The 27,027-nt window shown below is 38.6% G+C and overlaps 2 protein-coding genes across 2 annotated transcripts; one reads left to right on the top strand and one right to left on the bottom strand.

The window, feature by feature from the left end:
- Positions 1 to 309: 309 nt before the first annotated feature.
- Positions 310 to 6,551, bottom strand: LOC147849467 (uncharacterized). The gene is made up of 14 exons (XM_087337501.1): positions 6,396 to 6,551; positions 5,733 to 5,930; positions 5,488 to 5,613; positions 5,130 to 5,402; positions 3,935 to 4,039; positions 3,638 to 3,853; positions 3,318 to 3,500; positions 3,014 to 3,166; positions 2,575 to 2,925; positions 2,387 to 2,491; positions 1,781 to 2,281; positions 1,539 to 1,691; positions 1,096 to 1,411; positions 310 to 934 (listed from the first exon to the last, which is right to left on the bottom strand). Exons 1-14 carry the CDS (start codon positions 6,549 to 6,551, stop codon positions 813 to 815), a joined length of 2,958 nt encoding a protein of 985 aa, XP_087193627.1. The 3' UTR covers positions 310 to 812.
- A 15,882-nt stretch (positions 6,552 to 22,433) lies between these two features.
- On the top strand, positions 22,434 to 26,603 carry LOC147849466 (leucine--tRNA ligase, chloroplastic/mitochondrial-like). Its single transcript, XM_087337506.1, has 3 exons — positions 22,434 to 22,858; positions 26,218 to 26,368; positions 26,466 to 26,603. The coding sequence occupies exons 1-3, from the start codon at positions 22,437 to 22,439 to the stop codon at positions 26,568 to 26,570; spliced, it is 678 nt and encodes a 225-aa protein (XP_087193632.1). The 5' UTR covers positions 22,434 to 22,436; the 3' UTR covers positions 26,571 to 26,603.
- The last annotated feature ends 424 nt before the right edge of the window (positions 26,604 to 27,027 follow it).

Raw genomic sequence — 27,027 nt, 5'->3', positions numbered from 1 at the left:
GTATGTTTGATTTGGTTTAATTTGGTATGGTATGGTATGTTTGATTTAGTTTAATTTGGTTTGGTATGCTATAGTATGTTTGATTTGGTTTAATTTGGTATGGTATGGTATGGTATGTTTGATTTAGTTTAATTTGGTTTGGTATGCTATAGTATGTTTGATTTGGTTTAATTTGGTATGGTATGGTATGAAGGGCAATGTGAAAAATACTTTTTGTAATATTTGAAAATACCCTTTGTAAATTTGAAAATATTACAAAGTGTATTTTTCACGTGTTTGGAAACCCATGCATATGTAGCGGAATCTCACTATATGCAATATACTTCACTAGTTTCCCCAACCAAGAAGTTACAATGTTTTTACTCGAAATACATCGCAATAACGAATGCCATATGGGAAAAGTTTGCATGAGAATGTAAATCTATAGAGGCACCTCAACATGTACAAAGCTTAATAACGCATAGATTGTTGATGATTACATCCTTTATCCGAACTCGGAGAAAAGCGATATTTATCTCTCAACTTACCCTTTTCCAAACTTCAACAAACATTGCATGTCGTCTATTGTAGACTCTGTAAATACTCTTGAAACACCATTTGCGAATTCCAATGCTTTTGATTTTGCTGCAAGTACGTTGAGAAATCCAATCCCCAAGCTCTATTTTTTGAAGAATCCCATTTATAAAAAAGATGACTTTAAAATAGAAGTTGGCTCTTGAAATGTCAAGCACGAAAAGTTGTAATACAACCATTTAAAAACCTCTTGAAATCGTCCTCCATAGAATGGAAATGGTAGAGATTGCCTCATTGTATTAGTATGCAAGCGATGTAAAGAGGCCGACTCCACGATTTATCCAATGTGATTGGGGCTTATCAGTCGGCAATTCCAAATACATCACAAAGTTTGTTGAATGACCAGTTGTTGACAAAGTTCCTGCACATGGTAACATTTTTAACATTCACACAAATACAAAAAGAGAAGTTACAAGAATAATTTTACTTGTTAGCTATATTTTGAGAGAGAGAAAGATATATTAGCTTCTTTTAAGAGAGAGAGAGAGAGAGAGAGAGAGAGAGAGAGAGAGAGAGAGAGACCTGCACGTAATAATGTCTTGTAAACAGGACATTCATAGATACCGCTCTCTGGAGGTTTTCTGAACTGCACAGGCTTTAGCCACATAATCGGGAGCTCACTATATAATTCCTTTGGTCTAGACTCTGTCAACATATGTTCTTGATAATCCCAACGACATCCTTCAAGAAATAAACCTCGGATATAACATCCATCTTCAGGTGGTTTTTGGATTGTTTTAGCTGTTTGACTATCTTCAACGATGAAATCAAAGCCAACAGTATCGATGGGATATCTATACTTTCTTGCAAAATTCTGAAGGGTTCCTGTCAAGAAGGCCTGAAAACAAGGTTCCCATTTACTCTTAGGCGTCAAATTGACATTGTTGAGTACACTTGTGTAGGTCACGAAACATTTCATTTATTGTTTTTTGAACATAATACTGAACGTAATACTGAAGTCCTACCTGAGGGAAAAAGAACCCAGATATCCAGTATACAGCAGGGGCCCCCTTATCTATCCATTCTTGTATGAATTCTGTTCTCTGAAGGAGATCTATCACCCATGAAGCAAGTGGCTTTAATGATGGATAGGCTTTGCTTGCCCAAAGGTCTGGAACCTGAAAATTTTAATATAATTAAGGTCATTTCCATGCGGCAAACGACTATTGTGAATAAACTAAACATACATATTGAGAGTGGTGATAACCTGATTGTTGAAGATGCTAGTGCAAAGCATTTCCAAGTCAGGAGACATCATCACTAACCCCTTCAGTGCTTTTAGTACTTCTCTCAAGGAGACCCGCATGACATTGAGCAAGCCATTGTATCTGATGCATTCTTGTGTCAGAACTGTGTTCATACTCTCTGTATACATTGTTGGATATTTGCGTAGAACATCTTCAACATCATATATAGGGGGTAGCTTAGCAAGAATATCCTGGCATGACTTCTCAATGGTCTCCTCTCGTGACATGCCACCTGTTCCAGTCGCTCTTTCTCTTGGTTGAAATGATAATAATGTGTTAAAAACATCATATGATTCATTTTGATCACATGTGATGTCAGCATTCTCATGAAGACCAAATATCTCTGGCTTTGGCGCCAGTGGAAGCTCTTTAATGTATGCGGCAAATCCATTGACATTTGTTGCATCAGGGATAATATATACTCCAGACTCACTGAAGCTGTGTTTTGTTTCAACTATAATCTGCATCAGAGTTAAGTAAATTGAATGTCAAGATTGCTTCTTTGTCTGTAAGACTAATTATATAAAGACATTTCTTTGCTTGTGTGATAAGAGACAGTAGAAAACCTCTGGAATAATAAACTTGAGAAGCAGATTATTCATAAGTCGCCTATCCTTATCATCCGTGACACGACCACCATAGTTGATTTCTCCACAAAGAAACCGGATAACCTGAATATCGACACATCCAATCAATGACAAAACAAAAATTTCTCTTGCTATGGCGAATCAGGATAAATAGTGTAGGAAACTACCTTATACGGAATTTCGTTGTATTCGTTTAGAAACATCCGAATTTGAGTCTGGCAAACAGCTAGATCTCCATCTGTGAATTCATACCTTATATTCCATCCTAAAGCACCAAATTTCCTTCTTTCTTGAATAACAGCATGGAATAAACATGTCGCAAACAAAAACTTCTTCCATACATCTGGTTTGGCACAGTCATTCAGGACCTTGTCAGTATATCTCATGTATGACCGCGCTAGGTTTGACTTCAAACCCTTTGGAGGTTCCAAAGTCATTTTTACACCATTTTGAAGAATTGAAACAGGGAAATCAGGACTAGGCATGCTGGTTAACCAGAGCCGAAAGTCTTTATGCACCTGAGTGTATAAACATGAAATATTAAAAGTAAGAACAAAGAAATTCTCAAATCTGGTTCAAAGAAAAATCTGAATTCTATAGTACTACCTTTTCTGGATCGATGTTATCAACAATACGCTCAAGAGCAGGCATCCATGATTGTGACAAGTGACAATTCTGAAGGCATACCCACATGCCACGATCCATCCCTAGTTCAAGAAGCTTTTCTGCTTTGGGTCCTTGACCTTGTCCAAGAGAAACCTAGGAATAAAACACAGAAAAAGCAATGATATGTAAGCATTTTAAGAGAGAACTGGGTTTCTATATTTGTAATCATCTGCCACCAGCTTGCCCAAACTGAGTTTCTCCATAACATGTATTTTAAACAAAGGGAGTTCTATGGATTCAATACCTTCTCAAATTTCTTAGTAAACCGAAGGTCTTCTGCTAGCTTCAGGAGATCAGCCATGGGATCAGCTCCAGAAGAAAGCACAAAAATGAGCGGTGATGAAGGAGACCCATCTTTATAACATCCAGCAAGGTCAAATGCAGGTGGCTCGATAAAGCGCTGACCTAGGTTTTCCGATACAAAATCCTATAGAAAACATTTGGTTATTATTTTCAAATTAGTATGAAATATATGTAGAGAAGATTCGGTAGCTTAACCATTCCATTGATGGATACCTAAACCAATGAATCAAGATTAACAAATGAATCAAGGCTAGTCAGTACCTGTATTCCCAGAAGTGCCTTATCAACACGGATACACCGAAGTATGAGCAATTTTTGCAGTTTGTTTAATTTGTTATTCCAGTCTTCTGGAAGTGGTTCTTGATGAGCTTCTGAGCTATCAAAAATCCTTTTATAATGTGATATGTTTTCAATAAAATGCTGCTCAAAACCTTTGAGATTCTTTGACTGGCTAAGCTGTAATATCTCAATCCATGACTGCAGAACCAAACTTCTGGTAAGATGCTTAACAAACATACAAACATGTTCAAGAGAAAGATCACAATATTTCTTAAATACCTTGTCAGTCAGCCATTCTGGAGCAGGGTTAGGCTGTGACATTGTAGATGATGTGGCTCCTGCGAGCAAGAACCGCCACTCAACAGGATCTACACATCCCTTTTCCTATATCAAAAAAGAAGCTGCATCTTATTAGCTAAAAAACAATGGCGCGGTCACATTGCCTTCTGCATCTATTGCAAACAATGAAGTGAATCCAGTAATTATTAGCAATTTTTGAGAATCAAGCTCAACTTGTCTGAACATGTGCTTATGAAGAAAAACACACTTTATTGTAATCTGTGTGAACTATGTAGTTACACGAAGAACTAGATTGTGATGTCTAGTTAGTTGTCACGTGTAAATGTGGTCCACGAATATAAGACACTCGAGTGGATATCTTGATTAGATTCCCAACAATCACTTGAGGATTTGTATATAAAACCCTCTTGACGCATTGTGTTTAGTTGATCTTTAGTTGATTAATATAGTTTTCTCTTCAGTGCATAAGCTGTCATCCCCCTATTGTGTATTTGATTATTTATGCTTATTTTCTCTGATTCCTTCTCTTGCTCACACACCCACTCTCACACACACACTACGCACTCTACGAGAGTTAGGTTCTTTACAGCAATCAGTTACATCTATGGAGTGAGGATGGAAAGAAAGAAAGCAAGCTTTTATTAAAGTTTTTTACAATGCCAAAATGGCCTTTTGAGTCCAATCCAGAAATTTTATCTAATACTATTGTCTCATTTTGACTATTTCACTAGTAGAGCATGTGGTTGCTAGTACCACCAACATCCTCAATCTAATTAGAACACCAAACATTGACTACAAAGCTGTTATTACACTGGGAAAATGGAAAAGATTTGAAATAAACTCAAAACTTTGGAAAATATCTTCCTACAGCTAGGAAATTAACACTGGAATGACGGCAATGGTCTAAGTAAAAACGGATTACATAGGTATAGTATGAAAAGGGTGCCTGATTCTACAGCTTGAAATCTAGAACTCTCAAGCTACTTAACATGGAAAAAATGGCCTGTGTTGCATGTTTGCCCCCATGAAAGCATTTTATCCTATGGTGTCTCAGTAAGATTGGGAAATAGTTATTAATATATCTTTCTTTACAATTCCCATTTTCAACATGAAGCAAAATAGGTTCTGGGAAAAGACACATAGACAGTAGTGGAAATATAGGAGATGCTCAAACCTGTAAAATCTTGATACATAGCATTAGAGAGAACATCAACTTATGCTTTTCAAAGAGCGACCGGCACACATTCACATAAAGCAAATATGTAAAATACTCATTTAAATTTTGCACTCTCTTCTCTATTATTGATGCTTGCGTAGCACCATCCATAGCTCGATTGAACAATGATATGAACCAAGTTAGGCTATATTGATACATGGGATCAACAGAAACCAAATCTGATATACAAAAGAACAATTGTGATGCTCTTGTTGCGACTTTACGGTAACCCTGTAAGACAAAAACAGATAGATTTCAACAGCGCTAACAATTTTGGGATTCCATTTAGAGCATAATATTGAGCAATAATACATGCCTCTCTTGTTTCATCAATGGCTATTTCTGTTTTCTCAGCTTCTGCAACCTTTATTTTGATAACATTTGATGTTACCTTTGACTGAGCAAGAGTATTGATAAGGACTTCATCATCCAGAATGTTTCCCTGAAAATAATTATGCATAGATATGAAATTTCATTATCATGCTATCAATAGATTACTTATTAAATATTAAAAAATTGAATAACTGAAAAGCCTGTCACAGATTTTTAGAGGACACTAACTTGTGCTTTTGACAAAAGATGAAGAATTTGTGACTCAATCTCTTTAAGTTCCCGTTTCATATTTGCATTGGAAATAGTTAGATGATTCTTCATTTCAGCAAGATCTGGTCGTTCTTTTGTCACAACCTGTCCTAGAAGTTGCTCTTCAAGTCCTTCTTGTGTAACAAAAAAGTTGAGTAGAGTAACCTTGACACTAACCTGTATGAGAAGCAAAATATTTTTATACCTGTGAAGAAAACTATGCTACCCACATTGATGTCTCTACCTAGAACAATGTAAGGACTACACGCTCCCGAAAACAACGCTCGGCCACAACCGAGTCTAGGATCAAACACAGAAAAATGGGTAATGTATGCACGACACAGTAAAGAGAAGAGTACATAGGATGTTTACGTGGAAAACCCAAACGCGGGAAAAACCACGGCAGTCCACAGACTGCAAACTATCACTATATTACAATATACAATAGATGAACACAGAGGCAACGACCTCTTGTTCACTGTCTTCGCCACAGGTGGCGGTTACAACAGAGACAACATCCTCTTCGGCTCACTCTCTCTCTCTCTCTCTCTCTCTCTCTCTCTCTCTTTCTCTCTCTTCTCTCCCGAGTGTAGGGTTTATGCTCTGCGTTTAGGGTTTTGGGTTTGCGTTTAGGGTTCTGACTCTGTCTGTCTTTTTTGAAATGTCTGTCCTCTGTGTTTTCTGCAATGCCTGATCTTGTGCGTTCTCTTCCAAATTTGATTTCCTGTATCTTCTGCCAACTCTGTTCCTGTATTCTTTCTGCCCCGTAGTAATTTCTATTCTTTCTGCCCTCAACATCTGACACCATAGAGTCCGAAGGGACAGACACTGAAAAGATGGATCTTAACACGCATGACGAGGGTCCAAATCTATTGAAGACCACAAGAAGATATCATAGACGAAAAGGACGGGACCTGAATAGCGTCAGAAGGGCGCATAAGGAACCTAGAATGCAGGCCCCATCCGACATTCCATTCGATGTCGAAAATGGGAAACATGATCTTTTACGCCATTTGATTGCGCAAGAGATCAACCTTATTAGAGAAGATATTGAAATAGCACTAAAGGAAGAAATGAGGAAGCACTAGAGGTTCGGGAGGAGTGGCTATGCTATACAAAGAGGAGCTCCATGGTAGAGTGCATGTTGTACATAAGGATGTGGATGCACGCTACATGTGGATATGCATAAAAAGAGGGGATCTTAGGGAGCTATATATTGCAATTTGCTACTTTCCACCTGCCTATTCAAGGTTTGCACCTCTAGGTGAATCACCATATCGAACACTATATGATGATATCATAAGATTTGCTACTATGGGGGATATAATACTATTAGGAGATTTTAATGCACGAACCAAGGATGAACAAACAACTATATTTAACACCGACGAGGCTGGCTATGGAGAAGCTATGGCAGAAGAGGTTGGTCTAAAGAGAAAAGTTCAAGATATGAGTGCTATAATTGAATATGGAAAACACTTTCTAGCCTTGGGAAGCGCGCATGGACTTGTGATATATAATGGCTTGTCACAATGGCCTGGATAAGATGCTTTGACATGTTGGAACCCAAAAGGGGGTGCAAGCACAGTCGATTATCTAATGGGATCTCCATCTCTTTCGTTTCTTCAAATTGCACATATTCCCCTCCACCTATTTACACTAATTTTTCGTATACTCCTCCCCCGCATTTTACTCATACCCTTCCCCCTACTTCCTCTATTATCCCTCCCCCATATTTCTCTAATTCCTCTATTAACCCTCCCCCTTCTTTCTTAATACATAATACCCTCCCCCCTCCAAAAATTAATACCACGCCCTATCCTTTTAATAATGTTAACACTACCCCTCCCCCTCCAAAAAATATTACTACATCATATCCCCACATAAATCATAGGCCTCATAATAGACACCATAATACTCAAAATCATTCACATACCCCCTCCTCAAACCCTCCCATAGCCCGACCAAAATACGTCTAACACGGTGTGCTAAACGTGTGAATAGACACTTTAGACACGCCATACATCCTAGAAAACGAATCTTCTACCTTCTCAATAGACAAACCTCAACCCCTGACACTTTTATGTGGTTGGGGAATACTAATAATAAAAAATTCATGTTTTACCCTACCTCTAAGAAAACCCGCAGGAATAGACCTAGGACTAAATTTTGGAAACCTTTAGCTTATACCCCTCGTACTAGTCTTAGTCTACATAACTTGTCCGCTTACACACTTAGTAAAAACGAAACACAATTATTAAACTTAGGACTAAAATACACCCCCCCCTTCCCCCCCCCCCCCCACCCTCCCCTCAAAATATCCTTAAAGAATATACCAACCTTAGTAGATCACTACGCCTTAGACACTTCTTTAAAAATAATGATACTACCCCACCGAATCCCTTCAAATTACCTAACCCCAGCTGGAACCCTCCATCTAAATACCTTCCCTTAGAAACCCTTATTGAAAAATACAATAGTATCCTACAAGAACAACTACTAAACACTAAAATTAAGTATGTTAAACCCCCATACCACCTTCTCTTAGCCCTCAATAGCCTTAAGAGAAATACTAAAATCCTTATCTTACCCGCACTAGCATCAGAGGGATCGTCATAATTTGGTATGGTATGGTATGTTTGATTTGGTTTAATTTGGTATGGTATGGTATGTTTGATTTAGTTTAATTTGGTATGGTATGGTATGTTTGATTTAATTTAATTTGGTTTGGTATGCTATAGTATGTTTGATTTGGTTTAATTTGGTATGGTATGGTATGTTTGATTTAGTTTAATTTGGTTTGGTATGCTATAGTATGTTTGATTTGGTTTAAGTTGGTATGGTATGGTATGTTTGATTTAGTTGTATGGTATGCTATGGTATGTTTGATTTAGTTGTATGGTATGCTATAGTATGTTTGATTTGGTTTAATTTGCTATGGTATGGTATGGTATGTTTGATTTAGTTTAATTTGGTATGGTATGCTATAGTATGTTTGATTTGGTTTAATTTGCTATGGTATGGTATATTTGATTTAGTTTAATTTGGTATGGTATGGTATGTTTGATTTAGTTTAATTTGGTATGGTATGGTATGTTTGATTTAGTTTAATTTGGTTTGGTATGCTATAGTATGTTTGATTTGGTTTAATTTGGTATGGTATGGTATGTTTGATTTAGTTTAATTTGGTTTGGTATGGTATGGTATGTTTGATTTAGATTAATTTGGTTTGGTATGCTATAGTATGTTTGATTTGGTTTAATTTGGTATGGTATGGTATGTTTGATTTAGTTTAATTTGGTTTGGTATGCTATAGTATGTTTGATTTGGTTTAATTTGGTATGGTATGGTATGTTTGATTTAGTTTAATTTGGTTTGGTATGCTATAGTATGTTTGATTTGGTTTAATTTGGTATGGTATGGTATAGTATGTTTGATTTGGTATGATATGGTTTAATTATGCTTAATTCACTATGATATGGTTCAATTTGGTAGGATATTGGGTTGGTTGGATTGGGTTGGCAACACCTTCAATTCAATACCACAAGAATTCGTATTGGGTTGGTTGAATTGGATTGATTTGGTTTAATTTAGTATGGTTTGGTTTAATTAGGCTTAATTCACTATGATATGGTTCAATTCGGTAGGATACGGGCTGGTTGGATTGGGTTGGCAATACCTTCAATTCAATACCACAAGAATTCGCTATGTGAAAGACATGTTTCTCGAACTTCCATGTGACTCTGAGTCAAGCCAAATACCTCTCTTTTGTTTGCGCATTGCCAACATGAAAGGTGAACAATCTATATGTGTAAAGACAAAGGAATACATTCAAATAAATCCTTCGAAGATCGTAATAAAAACAATTGTAAACCATGCAGAGTTTTATGGCGGCCTAACCACATGTGTGCTAATCGTTTGCTAATTAAACAACACATTGCGAAGAAGGGGGAGGAGCTTGTTATTAAAAAGAAGAAGAAGAAAGGATTCAATGTGTCAAAACCAACCATGATGTTCACGCTTTTAGAATAGGATTGCAAATATGGGGATAATTGTTATATGACAATGTACTGTGTAAACAAACAAAGGTGAGTCATTGTGTCATCGGGGCAAGGATCAAAAACATCTAATTAATGCTTCTGTGTATGTGGCCATCACGATCATCCAGATATGTCACGACGCGACACCTAGTTTCATCATAAACAAAACCCTTGGCATAAAAACTACATAAAAACCCTAACATACCCTGAGACAGACATGCATCCACACATGCATGCACATGCACACATATAGAGAAAGAGTGAGAAAACTTGTGAAATTACTCGCAACTCTTTCATAGGACCGACTAATGGGAACACCGTTCACTTGTTGGATGAGCAAAAGGGTCTTTTGGCCACATGACACAATTAGAGGTTTCTACATATGTATGTAACTCACAATCTCTAGTTTCCGTGGGATTCGGCGGGCTCATAAAGTATATGTATGTTTGTATGTAGAAGGCTGGTGTTTATTTGCATCCAACTGATAATAAGGCTTGGTGAGGGAATCACGGTCACAACGGTGTAGGGCGCATTTCAGAGGCCAAGTGCAATTTGCACTATTAGATCTTTATCTAAAAGAGTACGGGAGTTTCCCATAGCCCGATTCTGACAACCTTTGTCATCAAAACATTAAAATTTCCACTACCAAAATAACAATTAATATAAATTTCAACCACAAAAAAACTAAAAACGTGTTTTGAAAATACTTAAAACTTCAAATTCCACACATTGCCAACCACAAAAAGTTTCTAAGGTTTGATTTTGGAGACCAAAATCTCCAAAGTTAAAGACCAAAAACATTTTGAATATTTTTTGTCATTGCATGTACTATATTATGACGATCCCTCTGATGCTAGTGCGGGTTTCACTATCCTTGATTAAGACATGCACAAGATCAGCATTAGATCAGTTCATTATTTGTCTCAAGGTAGTGTACTTGATAGTGAAACCCGCACTAGCATCAGACACATCCATTGATAAAAGGCGGTTTCTCTCGCCAACACTTATTTTGGGCAACAAGTGGGACCCCATGATTTTTTTTTGCGTGGAACTGACACAACAAATGGCGATAATGTGTTTGCGAGCCATGCCCATTTGCAACAATCAAACATTGACGGTCTCTTGCAACCACATTAAATATAACATTATACGATGCCCAACACTTATCAATGACTATGCCATTTGGCCCCACCTTAGACATCCTTGTGAATATGAAATTCAAGCAAGTTCCTAATGCACTTTGTTCATGATTTGACCCCTCATAATGAGGTTTGGGGCAAGGACAACACATAATGGCAACTCAATTTGATCTCTTTAAAATGTGGAGACGATTGCCCAAAAGTTGTTTTACGAAAATTGATCACACATTTCCAACATCCATTGATATTGAAGTATCAAGATAAATGGTCGTGGGGCAGGAGATCCATTTGAAAATGTAATCTCTCTCTTGCACATAACTGAGGTTGTCGTCCACGTTGTTGCTTTGCTTGGCAAGTTGCGTCCAAAGTAGATCAATGATCCAATACTTGCTAGAGAGAACATTTTAAAATTTCAAATATCCATTTCCAAACACTCAAAAACTTTCACAAAACCATCTACTTCTTCTTCTTCTTCACTCAACAGCAAACATAGACAGAGACACAGACACACACACTGTCTTCTTCTTCTTCTTCTTCTTCTTCTTCAAAATGCCTTGGGCCTCTGATGCCAGAGCGTTGGCATCCTTCTTCGTTGGCCCATCTCCGCATGCTTCCAGCAGCAGGACTCCTCCATGCTCCCCCCGGCTACCTCTTCCTTCTCCTCCCCAACGCATCCACATGCGAAGATACAGAAGTTCCTTCTGCCTAACCGCCGCTTCCTCTGAACCTTCCAAAGCACACATAATCACCTCCCTCAAGGTCAATATATTTATTCTTCATGTTGTGATGTAAATAATTAAATAAATAAACATATATATGATGTATGATGTATGCGTATGATGCATGTGCATACAATGTGTATGCATGTGCATACAATGTGTATGCATGTGCATACAATGTGTATGCATGTGCATACAATGTGTATGCATGTGCATACAATGTGTATGCATGTGCATACAATGTGTATGCATGTGCATACAATGTGTATGCATGTGCATACAATGTGTATGCATGTGCATACAATGTGTATGCATGTGCATATAATATATATGCATGTGCATACAATGTGTATGCATGTGCATATAATATATATGTATATGCATATGCATACAATCTATATGCATATGCATACAATCTATATGCATATAATATATATGTATATGCATATGTATATAATGTATGTGTATGATGTATGTGTATGATGTATGTGCATACAATGTATATGCATATGCATACAATCTATATGCATATAATATATATGTATATGCATATGTATATAATGTATGTGTATGATATATGTGTATGATGTATGTGTATGATATATGTGTATGATGTATGTGTATGATGTATGTGTATGATGTATGTGTATGATGTATGTGTATGATGTATGTGTACAATGTATATGCATATAATATATATGTGTATGCATATGCATACAATGTATATGCATATGCATACAATGTATATGCATATGCATACAATGTATATGCATATGCATATGCATACAATGTATATGCATATGCATATGCATACAATGTATATGCATATGCATATGCATACAATGTATATGCATATGCATACAATGTATATGCATATGCATACAATGTATATGCATATGCATACAATCTATATGCATATAATATATATGTATATGCATATGTATATAATGTATGTGTATGATGTATGTGTATGATGTATGTGCATACAATGTATATGCATATAATATATATGTATATGCATATGCATATACATACAATGTATATCCATATGCATACAATGTCTATGCATATAATATATAATGTATGTGTATGATGTATGTGCATACAATGTATATGCATATGCATATACATATATATTATATGCATATCCATATGCATACAATGTCTATGCATATAATATATAATGTATGTGTATGATGTATGTGCATACAATGTATATGCATATGCATGTGCATACAATGTATATGCATATGCATACAATGTCTATGCTGCATATGCATACAATGTCTATGCTGCATATGCATACAATGTATATGCATATGCATACAACGTCTATGCATATGCATACAATGTATATGCATATGCATACAATGTATATGCATATGCATACAATGTCTATGCATATGCATACAATGTATATGCATATAATATATAATGTATTTTTATGATGTATGTGGATGATGTATGTGCATACAATGTATATGCATATGCATATGCATACAATGTATATGCATATGCATATGCATACAATGTATATGCATATGCATACAATGTATATGCATATGCATACAATGTATATGCATATAATATATAATGTATGTGTATGATGTATGTGTACGATGTATGTGCATACAATGTATATGCATATGCATATGCATACAATGTATTTGTATATTCAATGGAAACTTCATCCGGATGTTTTAAATTCATTCCTGAACTTCTCTCGCAGACTGTTTGTTCTAGTATGGAGAGTGCAATAGAAGAGTCAGAGGTCTTCGAATTGACGGCAATCTCGCCTCTGGATGGGTGCTACGGTGGGCAGCAGCTGAAGAAGCTAAGGTCCTATCTGAGTCAGTACGGTTTGATCCGTTACCGAGTGCTTGTCGAGGTTTGATATTCCTCACCTTTCTTCTGGCTCTTTCAATACATCACAATATTGTAGACACATATGTACATATATGTGAATGTGTATACATATACATCTACATCTACATCTACATCTACATATACATATACATATACATATACATAATACACACACATACATATACACAATACGCACGCAAAGATGTATGCGATATAAAATACATAGTTAAACACAGAAATACACACATTAACTACTTATTTTCCTGCATTTGCAATTCTATCAAGGTCTGAGACATATGCATGAAAATAATATTGAAAATAAACAACAATATTATTTGGTCATCTATCAGATAGTTTGTGTGTTGTGGGATCATTTAGAGTGTTGGCATAGCAAATCTTGCAGGTGCAGTGGCTATTGAAGCTGTCTCAAATTCCTGAAGTTGAACAAGTGCCTTTATTTAGTGAAGATGCTCGACTATTTTTGGAGAGTATCGCTTTGAATTTCAGCCTGGCTGATGCCCGTGCTGTCAAGGGTGTTGAAAGAGTTACCAATCATGATGTAAAGGCCGTCGAGTATGTCTTAAAGGACAAATGCCGCTCACATCCTGAACTTGAGAAGGTACATGGTAGTAGCGTCAAGGTTGACTCCAAGAAAAAGTACATTTCTCTTTGATGGAAGGAATTTTAAGATCAAAATATGCCTGACTTTTTGCTTACTCCTCAAATGCCCTTGTTCTATCATTGAGAATTATATGCACTAATTGAGCAAATACATGGTCGATTCTTCCGTTTTGCCTCTGTATCAAGGGTCGCTCATAATGTTTTCCGAAATCTAATTAATGTGTCCTCTGCCTGTGGCACTAGGTGTTGGAGTTCATACCTTTTGCATGTACATCAGAGGAGATCAATAATCTAGCACGTGGATTGATGTTGCAACATTCTGTACACATAATACTTCTCCCAATTATGGCAGAACTTATCGAGTCGCTTCGTTCACTTCCTCGTGAGTATAGTGACATAGCAATGCTCTCTCGAACACATGGTCAGGTAAACAACCGATGCACCTGAAGTTGACATTTGAGAAGTAGTACTACCTGTGTGAAATTGATTTTATTCTGACTTGTAAAGAATGCTGACTCTCACTCATACAGTTGGGGTGTGTGGAAGCTGTTGCTTCCCACAGATTATGAATAATGTATAATAGTATAATTAAAAGTAACGTGATTTATATAATGGTTTATACAAGCGTGTAATATTTTTTCAATGCATGTAACAGCCTGCATCGCCTACTACTCTTGGAAAAGAGATGGCAAACATTTGTTACAGGCTCGAGCAACAATATCTGAAAATTTCTGCCACCAAGTTTCGAGGAAAGATTGCAGGAGCCGATGGGAATTACAATGCTCATGTTGTTGCATATCCTAACGTTAAGTGGGAAGTTATTGCAGAAGCTTTTGTCTCCTCGCTAGGCTTGGATTTCAATCCTTTTGTCGCTCAGGTCTAGAAGCTTTTGTTAAGCATTTAGTTCAAGTGTCTTCTACGAAGATTCAGTCTCTTTTGCTTGACTTAATTCCACGTTGTATTTGCCAGATTGAACCACATGATGACATTGCAGAACTGTTCGATTCTATTTCACGGTTCAACAATATTCTTCTTGCTTTTCATAGGGATATCTGCAGCTACATCTCTATAGGCTATTTGAAGCAGGTATATAATTATCCTTTAATATTATACCCTTCAGGGCATATGACTATATATTTGAAATTGCTTCTCTAATTTCATCCTATTACTGTAGTTAAAGGCCTCTATGGTACATTAAACCCGCGACTTAATTTTCTGCTTTTGGATTGTGTAGCGTGTCAAAGCTGGTGAAGTTGGTTCTTCAACTATGCCACACAAAGTAAATCCTATTGATTTTGAAAATAGTGAAGGAAATCTCGGACTTGCTAATGCTATTTCGTCACACTTCAGCTCAAAGCTGCCCGTCCCAAGGTGGCAGGTAAATTCTAGCCAATAAGAATTAGAAACAAAGGGAAATACTTATGGACTAAAATATGCCATGCTTGCATATCATATTGACAGCGAGACGTGTCAGACTCGTTTGTCCTTGATTATCTTGGATATGCTTTTGCTTACTCAGTCATTGCATATGAAAGCACACTCAGGGGCATCGGCAAGCTTCAGGTACTCCATTTTCACAGAACAATATCGTTTTAATGCATTAGCAGAATGTGCATTGCTACCTTATGTATATGCTTGTTAGTGATGTGTCACTTGCACTTGGGTAGAAATTTGGAAACCCTAGAAAGTTCTACTAAGATCAAGTTACATGGTTGTTCCATCATACACGTGTGTGTATGATACATTGCATCGTAAGAAACCGTTAAGTGCTTGGGTATGTGCTACCATTGTCTGAACTAGTAAAGATGTGTTTTTTGTTGCCTGTTTTTATTTCTCATATGAAGAGTTCTATGATCCCCCGTGGATTTATATCATCTTGTTCATTGCATTTGAGCGTGTGTTCCTGAATGATATCAAATTTATTTGTAGGTGGAGCAAATGAATGATGATAAGGAGAAATGGCATTTACATAAAGAGGTTAAAGCAGATTCAACTTAGTCGGGAAATTACTAAAAAGAGCAATGAATGACATGGATGTGAAATAAAGGAGTTACAGCCAGATGGAAAAACTCTTTAGGCCTAGCCAAGGATGCTGATTTGGCTTCGTAAGAAACCTAGAGGATTTTTTAAGATTCATTACTTTTCTGTAGCCATTTATAAGACAAAGTAGGTGTGTAAACGGTATAAGCTCAAACTATTGCATAAATTTGAAAGAAACCCCACTTATGGTATGGTATGTTTGATTTAGTTTAATTTGGTTTGGTATGCTATAGTATGTTTGATTTGGTTTAAGTTGGTATGGTATGGTATGTTTGATTTAGTTGTATGGTATGCTATAGTATGTTTGATTTGGTTTAATTTGCTATGGTATGGTATGTTTGATTTAGTTGTATGGTATGCTATAGTATGTTTGATTTGGTTTAATTTGCTATGGTATGGTATGGTATGTTTGATTTAGTTTAATTTGGTATGGTATGCTATAGTATGTTTGATTTGGTTTAATTTGCTATGGTATGGTATGTTTGATTTAGTTTAATTTGGTTTGGTATGCTATAGTATGTTTGATTTGGTTTAATTTGGTATGGTATGGTATGTTTGATTTAGTTTAACTTAGTTGGGAAATTACTAAAAAGAGCAATGAATGACATGGATGTGAAATAAAGGAGTTACAGCCAGATGGAAAAACTCTTTAGGCCTAGCCAAGGATGCTGATTTGGCTTCGTAAGAAACCTAGAGGATTTTTTAAGATTCATTACTTTTCTGTAGCCATTTATAAGACAAAGTAGGTGTGTAAACGGTATAAGCTCAAACTATTGCATAAATTTGAAAGAAACCCCACTTATGTACATTATGGATATCTGATGGTATTGTTCACCACAACCAATAATGCAAGAAAGCTAGTTGCATGAAGCAGTTGGTCGGAAGTAGCATGCCCAAATCTAAACATAAAACAAAGGGAAAGAGAAAAAGATTGATTTAGCTTGCAATACCACTAAATACTTTGAAAGGAAATCGGAAATAGAGTTCCATTCACCCTTATATACTTGCAATTTGTCAAGATGATTTAACTTACTAAAACGTTGTTCCAGAAACAAAAAACGTGAGTAAATGGCAAAATAACCTGTTGTCTTTCAAACAAACATTCCAGAAATCAAAGTTTGAACTTTGAATCTAGGTAGCTTCTAAATCAGGATAAATGTCTTTACAAATCAACGTCATTGGAAGACAGAAGAATCAGGTCTTTCTTAAGAAGAAGTAAACATGAAAACAGAAGAACTGGATCCTGTTTACGAGGAAATTGTTGAGCGGCAAGCTCAACCGGAGCCGGATTCGTATGCCGGTGAGCAAAAAGCCGATAAGCATGGGAGCCGGTTAACCGGATCCATCAGTAACCGGAAGCCTAGTAATCTACGGTATTACTAGGTAGTTATTGTCTTGGAGTGAGTGTTAGATGCTCGTGTGAGCATTGAAGTACACGGTACTTCTGTCAGTCCCATGAGGACTTGTATAAATAGCGTTGATGAGCGTGTTGTATGTACAGAGTGTTGATATAATTTTGAATATAGTTTTACGTTCTGCTCTCTCTGTCTCTCCCGTGTACTCTCTCACTCTATGTATCTTCTATTTTCTCTGTTCTTTCTATCGCTTCCGCAAGTGATCTTCTACATGGTATTAGATCGAGAGGGTTGAGAACCTCTGCAATCGACATTTATTTTCGAAGAGCAAACCCTAACAGGTCGTAAGAACAGTAGACAGAAAAAGACATGGACAGAGTTATGGCAAGTTCGATTCCCACAGAGAAACTCGACCGGACCAACTACGCGTCCTGGTCATACAAAATGCATCAGTACCTACTGGGGCATGGGTATTGGAGTTTTGTGGAAGGAACGAATGAAGTAGCGCCAGAACCTGCACACAAGGACTTTCGGGTATGGGAGCAAGGAGCGAGCCGAGTACTGTACTGCCTCGCGTCCTTTGTGCATGACCAGATGCTCGGCTACATTAGGGATGCAAAGACGCCGAAGGAAGCCTGGGAAAATCTGCGTAAGGTTTTCGCCGCAAGTACCACAACCCGTAAGTTGCAACTCCGGCAAGAGCTGAACAACATCCGACAGAGAGACATGTCGGTCACGGACTATACCACCAAAGTAAAAGAGATTTGTGACGCACTCGGGTCTATCAACGTGACAGTGGATGAACACGAGATGGTACAAATCTGCCTTGGTGGTCTAGCGAAAAGGTACAGGCCGATGCGGACAACGATCTGTACCTGGGAGAAACCACCGTCCTTCTTCGACTTGCAATCGATGATGATGGTCGAAGAAAACCACGTGAGTGAGTCTCGGACCACTCAATCGGACAGTCGGATGCTGTACATGGAGGCTGATAGACCCCGTGGGCGTGGGGGAAGAGGTGGGTCGGCACGCAATGGAAGCGGCCGGCAAGAGCAGGAACGAAGGCACAATGAGCGTGCCGATAGCATTTCCGGGACTTCCACGAGCAAGGGGAGTCAAGGCGGTGCCGAAATCCACCCCCATCAAACCGCGCATCCACCGGTCTGCTCCAGAGGCAGGTAGATACGGGAGAAAGCCGGCTCGTCATCCGTCGTTGTCCGATTCTTCGCCGGGCCCCAACCGATCGTCGTCGCTCTCCTCGCTCCGGCTCATCTTCATTCCGCTTCTTGAACGCCTTGATCCGCTTCCCGGCCACCAGCACCGCTAAGCGTGTTCCGTCGAGTTCTGGGAGGTGATACGTGTCGTTGCCGTTCGCGCTCGTCACCGTATAAGGCCCGAACCACCTCCTTGCAAATTTACGCTTCGCCTTATGCTGGTTATCGAGGCTGCTGTCGTAAACCAGCACCCAATCGCCTTCCTCGATCTTCTTGGGTCGTAGCCGGTGCGTCTGGTTGAACCGGAACTTGTTTCGTTCCCTCGCCGCACGCAGCTTCTCCTTCACCCTCTGTACGTCCTCTAGCCTCCGCTCGAGCTGTCGAATTGGCGCCGCCAACAGCTCCTCCCGGCTTATCTCGTCCTTCCAGTCTACCGCCGCCCACGAAGAGATCGTCCGCTCTACCGACATGATAGGCTTCTGCCCGTACATCAGTTTTGTCGGCATGAACCCCGTAGTCGAACTGTGCGTAGTTCGGTCCGCCCATAGTGCGTAAGGGAGGAGCCGCGGCCAATTCCCGACCTGCCCTTCACAAGCACGTACTAATGCCTTCACGATAGACCCGTGACCACGTTCCACTTTCCCGTTCGCCTCCGGATTGTAAGCCGTAGTGAGGGAGAGTTTTACCCCTAGTCGGTCGAACAACTCCTCAGCTTCCTGTGCTTCCAGCTCTCCCCGATCCGCCACGATTTTCCTTCCTTTCCCTTCTTATTCCCTTCCTTAATTTTCACCTTCTCACCATCTTATATTTACTTACTTATAATTACATACCCTATCACTCATTCATTTCCCCTTATCACCATATCCCACTCACTCATCTGTCTTATCACCCTATCAATCTTCCTATCACCAACTCATTTCCCCCTTTATCACCACCCCCCCTATCATCAAGATCTTCCACCTTAAATCCTTACAGCCTTCCATCTATTTACACTCTTATTACACCCCACTCACTATGATTATACTTTCCCTCTTTCTCCTCCCTTCCCCATTCTCAACATCCTATATAAACCACCATTTGTATTTCCATGACCTTTTGCACTGATGAGGTCTAAGCGAGCGAAACTAGTTTGCTGCATAAGGTCTTTCCTTTCATTTTAATGAAAACTTCTTGAGTCTCTCTCTCTCTCTCTCTCTCTCTCTCTCTCTCTCTCTCTCTCTCTCTGTGTGTGTGCTTAGAATATCTTCTTTGACTATTACATTATCTACTATATCACAAAGTCGCCCGCACTCCTTGCTACAACCGAACGGTTAATAACAGAAAAGGCTAGATCGTATTTTCTATGGAGGGCTTCATATTCATTTCACTCAACATCCCACATGTTGTGAGTCAAGATTACACGTCCTTGACACCCATTTCTGCAAATAAGACACAAACCACAACCCCACTTGCAAGCATCACGCCTAACACATTGTTTTTCATCATTTGGAACCTACATTAGTAAATTTTTTGCTTAAGGACGTTCCTCTCATTGACGGACCCCTCCACCGACAATTGTCATCCTCATCTTCACATTGTGAAACTCAAGCTCTAATTATTTTCATCCAAAGCTTCAATGCCAATTGTTTTTATGGCCAATTATTGGTTCAAGCTCAATGGCACACTCCCGGAATATGTGGACAAAATGGAATGAGGACAACAACAAACATTTTGTTGTTCCTCTTGCTTATTACCATGAGCTTTTTGAACTACCCCTCATCACACATCTCTCGCACTTTTACCTTGAAGTTCCATTGAACAACAAATTGATATGCTCTTATACCCAATGTTGTATGTTGACAACCAACAACTTGATTGATAATTGTGTCCCTAGAGTTGGGTCAAGCTCATTAGGTTCAAAACTTCCTTTTGAAGCCCCCCGATAAATAACCACCTTGGAGGGTTAACCTTAATTAGATGGTTGCGTCATTGATAAATTGTTCAACCGACTCTTGGCTACATATCCACCAGTCCCAACTTCTATCCTCTTCCACATAGATGAACATGGTAAGATTTTCACAATGCTCACCAAAGGTGTGCTTCACTCTCAACTAGTCAACTTTTCGATGTGATGCCCATGGTTGGGCATTTTGTGTGGATCATGGCATACTTCGTTGACAATCACCTCCAACAATTCACTTCCTCTCACTCCTATGTCTCCTACCCAATGCAAATGATTTTTTAAGAGAATATCTTCTACTAATTAGAGACAACCCATGATGGAGTTTCACCTTCAAAATTTAATAAGAGGCATTGCCAAACACCAAATGTTTGCCATGTGTATCTTCGTGACTTTGAGTTTATGATAACACTTTGATTGTCTTGCCCTACTTTCCTTTCAACAAGACACATTATTCGCCACCATGTTTTAGCTTTTGAATGTTCCACAATCTCCCCTTAAATTCCTTCGCATGCAATTGTGTCCCTTGTAAATATCTCCCCAACTTCAACAAATCTCTTATAGGCACACAATATATCTTAAAAAGCTCAAGATAAATCATACATTCATTCATACCTGTGTATCCTTGCTTGCTTGGTTGTTATTTTACGTTATATATCGTTCCTTGCTCAATAATTTGAAGCATCTTGTTTCTAACATAGGCGTTGGAGGTTTGAAATCTCACAAGCCAAGATACTGATTCACATATTCTTTGTTCCAACACCCCACGCGCTATGCATTCTTTGATATATATTGGATCATCCCACCCATTTCCTAGTCCACAATGTCAACGAGTTTCCACCTACACATGCATGCATACGATGCGCTTTTGTATAACACCCAAGTAAGATATTGAAACAAGTGGTTAGTTTGCCATATGTTTGAATGTCTGTTCACATAGTCACCATCCCCAAATCAAGGACACCATGATTTCCTCAAAGGATCTTATTGGAGAGGATCACGATGATAGTTTGGAGACACCTGTTTCGTGTCCAAATGATAAACTTGAGCTTTGATTTCTTGTCATCTGGGAGTTGACGCAAGGAGAGTTGGAGCAAATGTTATCGATCGGGCATACCAAGCTTTGTCATTGGATGGGCTAGTAGTAGTGTTGTATATGAGCGCAAAGAGTGAAACACTATTTGTCATTACTAAAATTGCCTCCAAAGTGTCATTGGTGAGCTCTCGAGGTCGATAATGCATCACAAGTGTTGTTAGATGTGGATGTTGCATCACCACCAACATAGGACATCCATCATGTTCTATTGTTATGGGGAGATGGATGGACTCCTTTGTGGTTGCCCCAATTGTTGTCCATGCATAAAAGAGTTGATAGTTGTGTCAATAATTATTGACACAACTATCAACTCTTTTATGTCAATAATTATTGATAGTTGTGTCAATAAAAGAGCCGCACTAACGAGTTTGGTTGATTCTTGTGTGTGATTGCCCGCCCACTTGCATTCGAAATGGTTCTCTTGTAAAACTTCTTAATAACTCCCTTGACTAGATACTAGATAGATAAGAAAGAAATGAAGAATGTATGTACATATGTATGTTCATGTATTTTGGTCTGCGTGACCGACCGACCACACAGAGATGATGATGATGATTTTGATGATGATGATATATGTACATAGATATATGAATAATGAATGAATTAATGTCCACGAGTGAGTGAGCAGCTATGGCTATGGCTATGGCTATGGCTATGGCTATGGCTATGGCGAGCAGTAGTATCCCAGCTTGGCAGCACCTGCAGGAAGGCGGCATGTTGAGCTCCTCCCTCAACTGCTGCACCTCTTTCCTCCTCAGGCGTCCCCTTTGCTGCCTCAATATCCTCTCACGACCTTGCAAGGCCACAACTAGCTGCAACTTGTTGTTCCAGCAGTTCGGTGGGAGAAGAAGAAGGACGTCAAGCCGCACTCTCTTCTGTAGCATCGCCACTTCCTCAACTGACGCCGAAAGTGGCCCAACTACTCCATTGCTTCCTCTCAGAAAAGCTTATCCCTTCCATGTCATCGAACAGAAATGGCAACATTTCTGGGAAGCCAACCAGACGTTCCACACTCCTGACACCGTCGACACTTCAAAGCCTAAATTCTATGTCCTCGACATGTTCCCCTATCCTAGGTATACACTCAGTCCTCATTCCCTCCAATTAGACACACTAACAAAATCTCTGGTAAACTTATGTCGAGATGCATCGGGTAATCCTCCTCCGAGAATGATATAGGATACATATGGGAGCTCACTTGCAGACAACATATGGGGGGATCACTGGGCTAGTGGAGTTTCATTGCTTTTCACAGAGGAGTTAGAACCTCTGACCCACATTTTTCATAGAGATGAGACTGGTCAATTCATGTGGGTCAGGCTGAGAGCAGATGGGGCACTTCTACCTTGTACATTGCTTTTTAAGTAGTGGCCTTTTATTTTGCAGATCTGCTTCTGCTTTCTTTAATCTTTTCTATGTGTGAAACCCCATATTTGTTTTTGGTTTCTATATCTTTGCCTTTAAGTATTTCAGAAAACTTTCGTTCTATCTTCTAGTTCTTACAAAGGTGATAGATGCTGTGGCCTAGATGACAAGACAATTTGCTATTGCCCAATCTATTTAACCCCATTCAAGTGTCCTGGCCAAGACTCCACATGTGTAGCCAACTGATTGACTTGTAGCATTGAGTGATGGAGAAAAATCAAGCTGTAATGGCCCTTCGTCGATAAGCTGTTGTGGCTGTGTTGTTGTCCGTCAACAACTTCTCACTATGTCTCTTGAATTCTTGTGAGAACAATCCTAAACACACTTGACCTTCTGTACTGGGTCAAAGCTTTGTTTAAAAAGGCAATGGTATCTCCCTCCTTTTTTTAAAACTAAAAACCAAAGCCATGACTAACTTAATGCTTTCCAATTTCACTCCCAATGGCGTAATTGGCAGATTTATTCTTCAATAGATTTGCATGCATATTTTCCTATCTCAATCTCTAACTGATTTGAAGAAGTCTTGAGCTACCCTATCACACTACAAATGCTTCCCTCTGTCTCTTGAGTTCTAGTAAGAAAAGACCTAGGCACCGTTGGTCCTAATATTCCATTACCTTACGTAGCGGGCCAAAGCCTTGTTTAAAGAGGCAATGGCATCTCCCTCTGATTTCATAAAAGACACTACAGTGTCAAACATAGCGTGCTTCGGATTCCACTCCTTGATGACATAATTGGCAAATTCTTTCTTCTAGAGGTATTCGTGTATATCTTCCTACTGTAATTGGCAAAGACGTTGGATACAGGTAGCATCTTCTCTATTATAAAGGCAAAGGCAAATAGAATGCATCTCCTAACATTAATAAATCTTCTTCAAAACCAACCAACAATCCAGCCCATAAAGATCTTACTTATCGCCATTGGGATAATTAAGTCCACATCCAACCTGATTGCTAGAAAATGAAAGGGATGATTCCACAAAGCCATCCTCAACCAACCCTAGGTTTGTATTGTGATCAAACACTAGATGTACTGCCAAAGAAACAACTTTCTTAGGGTGTCATCTTTAATTCTTCCCCTATGACTAGCTGAAGTGTATCCTCTCTTGATCATTGGATTATGGAGAGTGCTTGCACAAGTCATATGACTCTTGACAGGTCTATCTTGTGTTATATTCGACCTCACAGCTCACACATTTCTATTGCAGATGCCTCAAGTCCCGAGGCCTCACACATGAGTAATGTATTTTTGAATTCTCTTTCTGGTCAACAAACAACTATGATTCAAAATGTATTATCTGTACCTTGTCTTTCATCTAACCTACTGTTGGTGCTTGAGGCTTCATCCATGGGTAATGCATTTTGAATTTTCCTTCTAGTCAACAAAATGTATAATCTGAATAACTCTTAAGTTGGAGATGACATCAACAACCTACAAATTTCCACCAGTGATAAAAAGGAAATGGACTTGTGTCACCGTCACGGCTCCAACAGCTCATTACCATCCTCCAAGTCTCATCTACTATAACATCTGCATTGAAGTTATGTCGTAGTAGCTCAAGAAGATCCGTAGCTGTTGTGTGCTTGCTTTTGGGCATCACAACTATGACTCTCGTCATCCCAAATGGTGCATGGCCTTCCTCATTCAAATTTCTTCAATACCTCATGTGTGGCTTGTGCACATGGGAAGCACCACTGAGAACCATTTCTCTCTCAAGCAACTTATTGTGCCACATCCATTTTGGAGCTAGTCTGAGTTCACATACCTTCAACCAAATTTGAAGCACTCTCTAGGTTTCAAGAATGGGTGTCTCTAGTTGAAACAAAGACCTTCAAGAAGGTTAACAAAATCAGAGCTAACAATGGTGGTGAATTTATTTCATGTTCTGTTAGTATCTTTTCTTGGCAACAAGGTATTGCTTGTCAGTTTTCTGTCCCCAATTCTCCACAACAAAATTAGTAGTAGAAAGGAAGAACAAGACAGTTAAGAAATGGTGAGAGTGTTGTCTCAATCTGATCTTTCTCTCCATTTTTGGGTGAAGCTATCGACACAGCTGTCTATATCATCAACTATTCTCCTACTAAGGCACTTGCTGAAATGATCCTTGAAGAGGCATTTACAGGTCACAAATTCTTAGTTTCTCATCTTTGGGTGTTTGAATCTGATGAATATGTTCATATTTCAGATACTACACTTACTAAATTTGAATCCAAGAGTAAGAAATGCAAGTTTCTTGGGTATAGCAAGTAATCTATGGCAATGTGGCTGGCTTCTTTAACAAGGCACTTCCTAAGGACACAATTGATCAGCCCTTTATTCATCTCAAATTAGGAGCACCATTCTGGAGCCGAGGTGGTGGAGGATGACAGCCTTAGAACTAATCTTTCCCTTCTGCACACACGCACACTACACATTTCTCTCTCTAGATTCACTTTATTCCATCAATTATCTCATTTGACTTTCTAATCCTGCCAGTACTTCATTACAACATTTACTACATTGTTTTTTCTCCCCACTACTTTACGACTTTTACTCATTATGCTCCTAGGCACATGTTATCCCCTTTCATAAATGTATCAGTTACAAACCCCACTCTATTTAAAGGCTTTGAGGCTCACTAAGAAATATAGTTGCTTTTTAGTATAATTTTCTCTGTTTGTGCTAGGCTCTTTGGCACCCTACTACTGTCATAACAGTTTCCTCAATAATTATTTTGATTTGTTTTTCCCAAAGACGAGAAAACATTTTGTTCCCAAAGATTTCTGTTCAGTTTATAGACTATTTTGGCCTCTTAAAATATGTTATATAGCTTTCTTTCTTTCTACTATGGTGTTTAGTGTGGGATATCTAAGTTTATTAATGCTTGATGATTTGCATTGTCATGAATGTTCGATAATGGGGCAGGTCTTCATGTTGGACACTCTTTCTTTCTTTCTACTCTGGTGTTTGATTATGTTATGTTTTGGTTTATCAACCCTTAATGATTTACATGGTCATGACTGTTTAACAGTGGATCAGGTCTTCATGTTGGACACCCTGAAGGTTATACAGCCACTGATATTATTGCAAGGTACAAACGCATGCAAGGGTTTAATGTTCTTCATCCAATGGGAATGGGTTGGGATGCTTTTGGATTACCTGCTGAACAATATGCAATTGAGGTAAAATGAAAGGTCATTGTTTGTGATATATAAGCCATTTGTTCAATTATGAGCATTTGCACATATGGTAATATATATATTTTATAATACTTGTTAGACAGGAGCTCATCCAAGTTTGACAACAAAACGTAATATCAGCAGGTTCCGCAAGCAGGTAGAACTACCTTGGCTTTGGCTTTTTTGTTATACTTATTCTATTTAATCCTTCATATTTTCTTCAACTGAAATGAGTGAGATGAGGTAATGTGTATGAACTACAATGTGGTACACATGGATGGAAAATCATGTTGTACCACTAAGGCAATAGAATAGATATTTTATTGTCCATGAGGAAGTGAATTTTGACGTATGGCCCATGGGATCAAATCAACATATCATGTTGTATGTGACTCCTTCCTAAGAAGGGGGGTTATTACGTTGGAGTAAAAACTCTAGATGTGAAAATAATGCACGCATATTTATGCTCAACATTGTTGATGGACATTTGAGTATGAGACTTACATTATCATACCCGTCTAACAAGTCATCATATTTCTCGTGAATTACCTTATACACTGAGCATGGGATAAGTATGTAACTGATTCAGCCTCCTCAGGTTTTATTGCATACCTTGCATATCTACATATTTGGGTGATGGATGCCATGATGCTACATCAACA

The sequence above is a fragment of the Azolla caroliniana genome, unplaced genomic scaffold (genome assembly GCF_043228905.1).
Source record: "Azolla caroliniana isolate FFs.n. ecotype wild unplaced genomic scaffold, voAzoCaro1.0.p SCAF_53, whole genome shotgun sequence".
In the NCBI taxonomy this organism is placed as follows: domain Eukaryota; kingdom Viridiplantae; phylum Streptophyta; class Polypodiopsida; order Salviniales; family Salviniaceae; genus Azolla; species Azolla caroliniana.
The sequence above is the reverse complement of the archived record's forward strand: the minus strand, read 5'-3'. Positions and strand labels throughout refer to the sequence as shown.

Excerpts from the sequence above, each read along its gene's own strand:
- LOC147849467 (XM_087337501.1), bottom strand. The coding sequence starts at position 6,551 with ATGTTGAGGGCAGAAAGAATAGAAATTACTACGGGGCAGAAAGAATAC. Across the intron at positions 1,692-1,780 it reads CTAGCATCTTCAACAATCAG|GTTCCAGACCTTTGGGCAAG; the intron begins GTTATCACCACT and ends TAAAATTTTCAG. Across the intron at positions 935-1,095 it reads CAAGACATTATTACGTGCAG|GAACTTTGTCAACAACTGGT; the intron begins GTCTCTCTCTCT and ends TACCATGTGCAG.
- LOC147849466 (XM_087337506.1), top strand. The coding sequence starts at position 22,437 with ATGGCTATGGCTATGGCGAGCAGTAGTATCCCAGCTTGGCAGCACCTG. Across the intron at positions 22,859-26,217 it reads GACATGTTCCCCTATCCTAG|TGGATCAGGTCTTCATGTTG; the intron begins GTATACACTCAG and ends ACTGTTTAACAG. Across the intron at positions 26,369-26,465 it reads CTGAACAATATGCAATTGAG|ACAGGAGCTCATCCAAGTTT; the intron begins GTAAAATGAAAG and ends AATACTTGTTAG.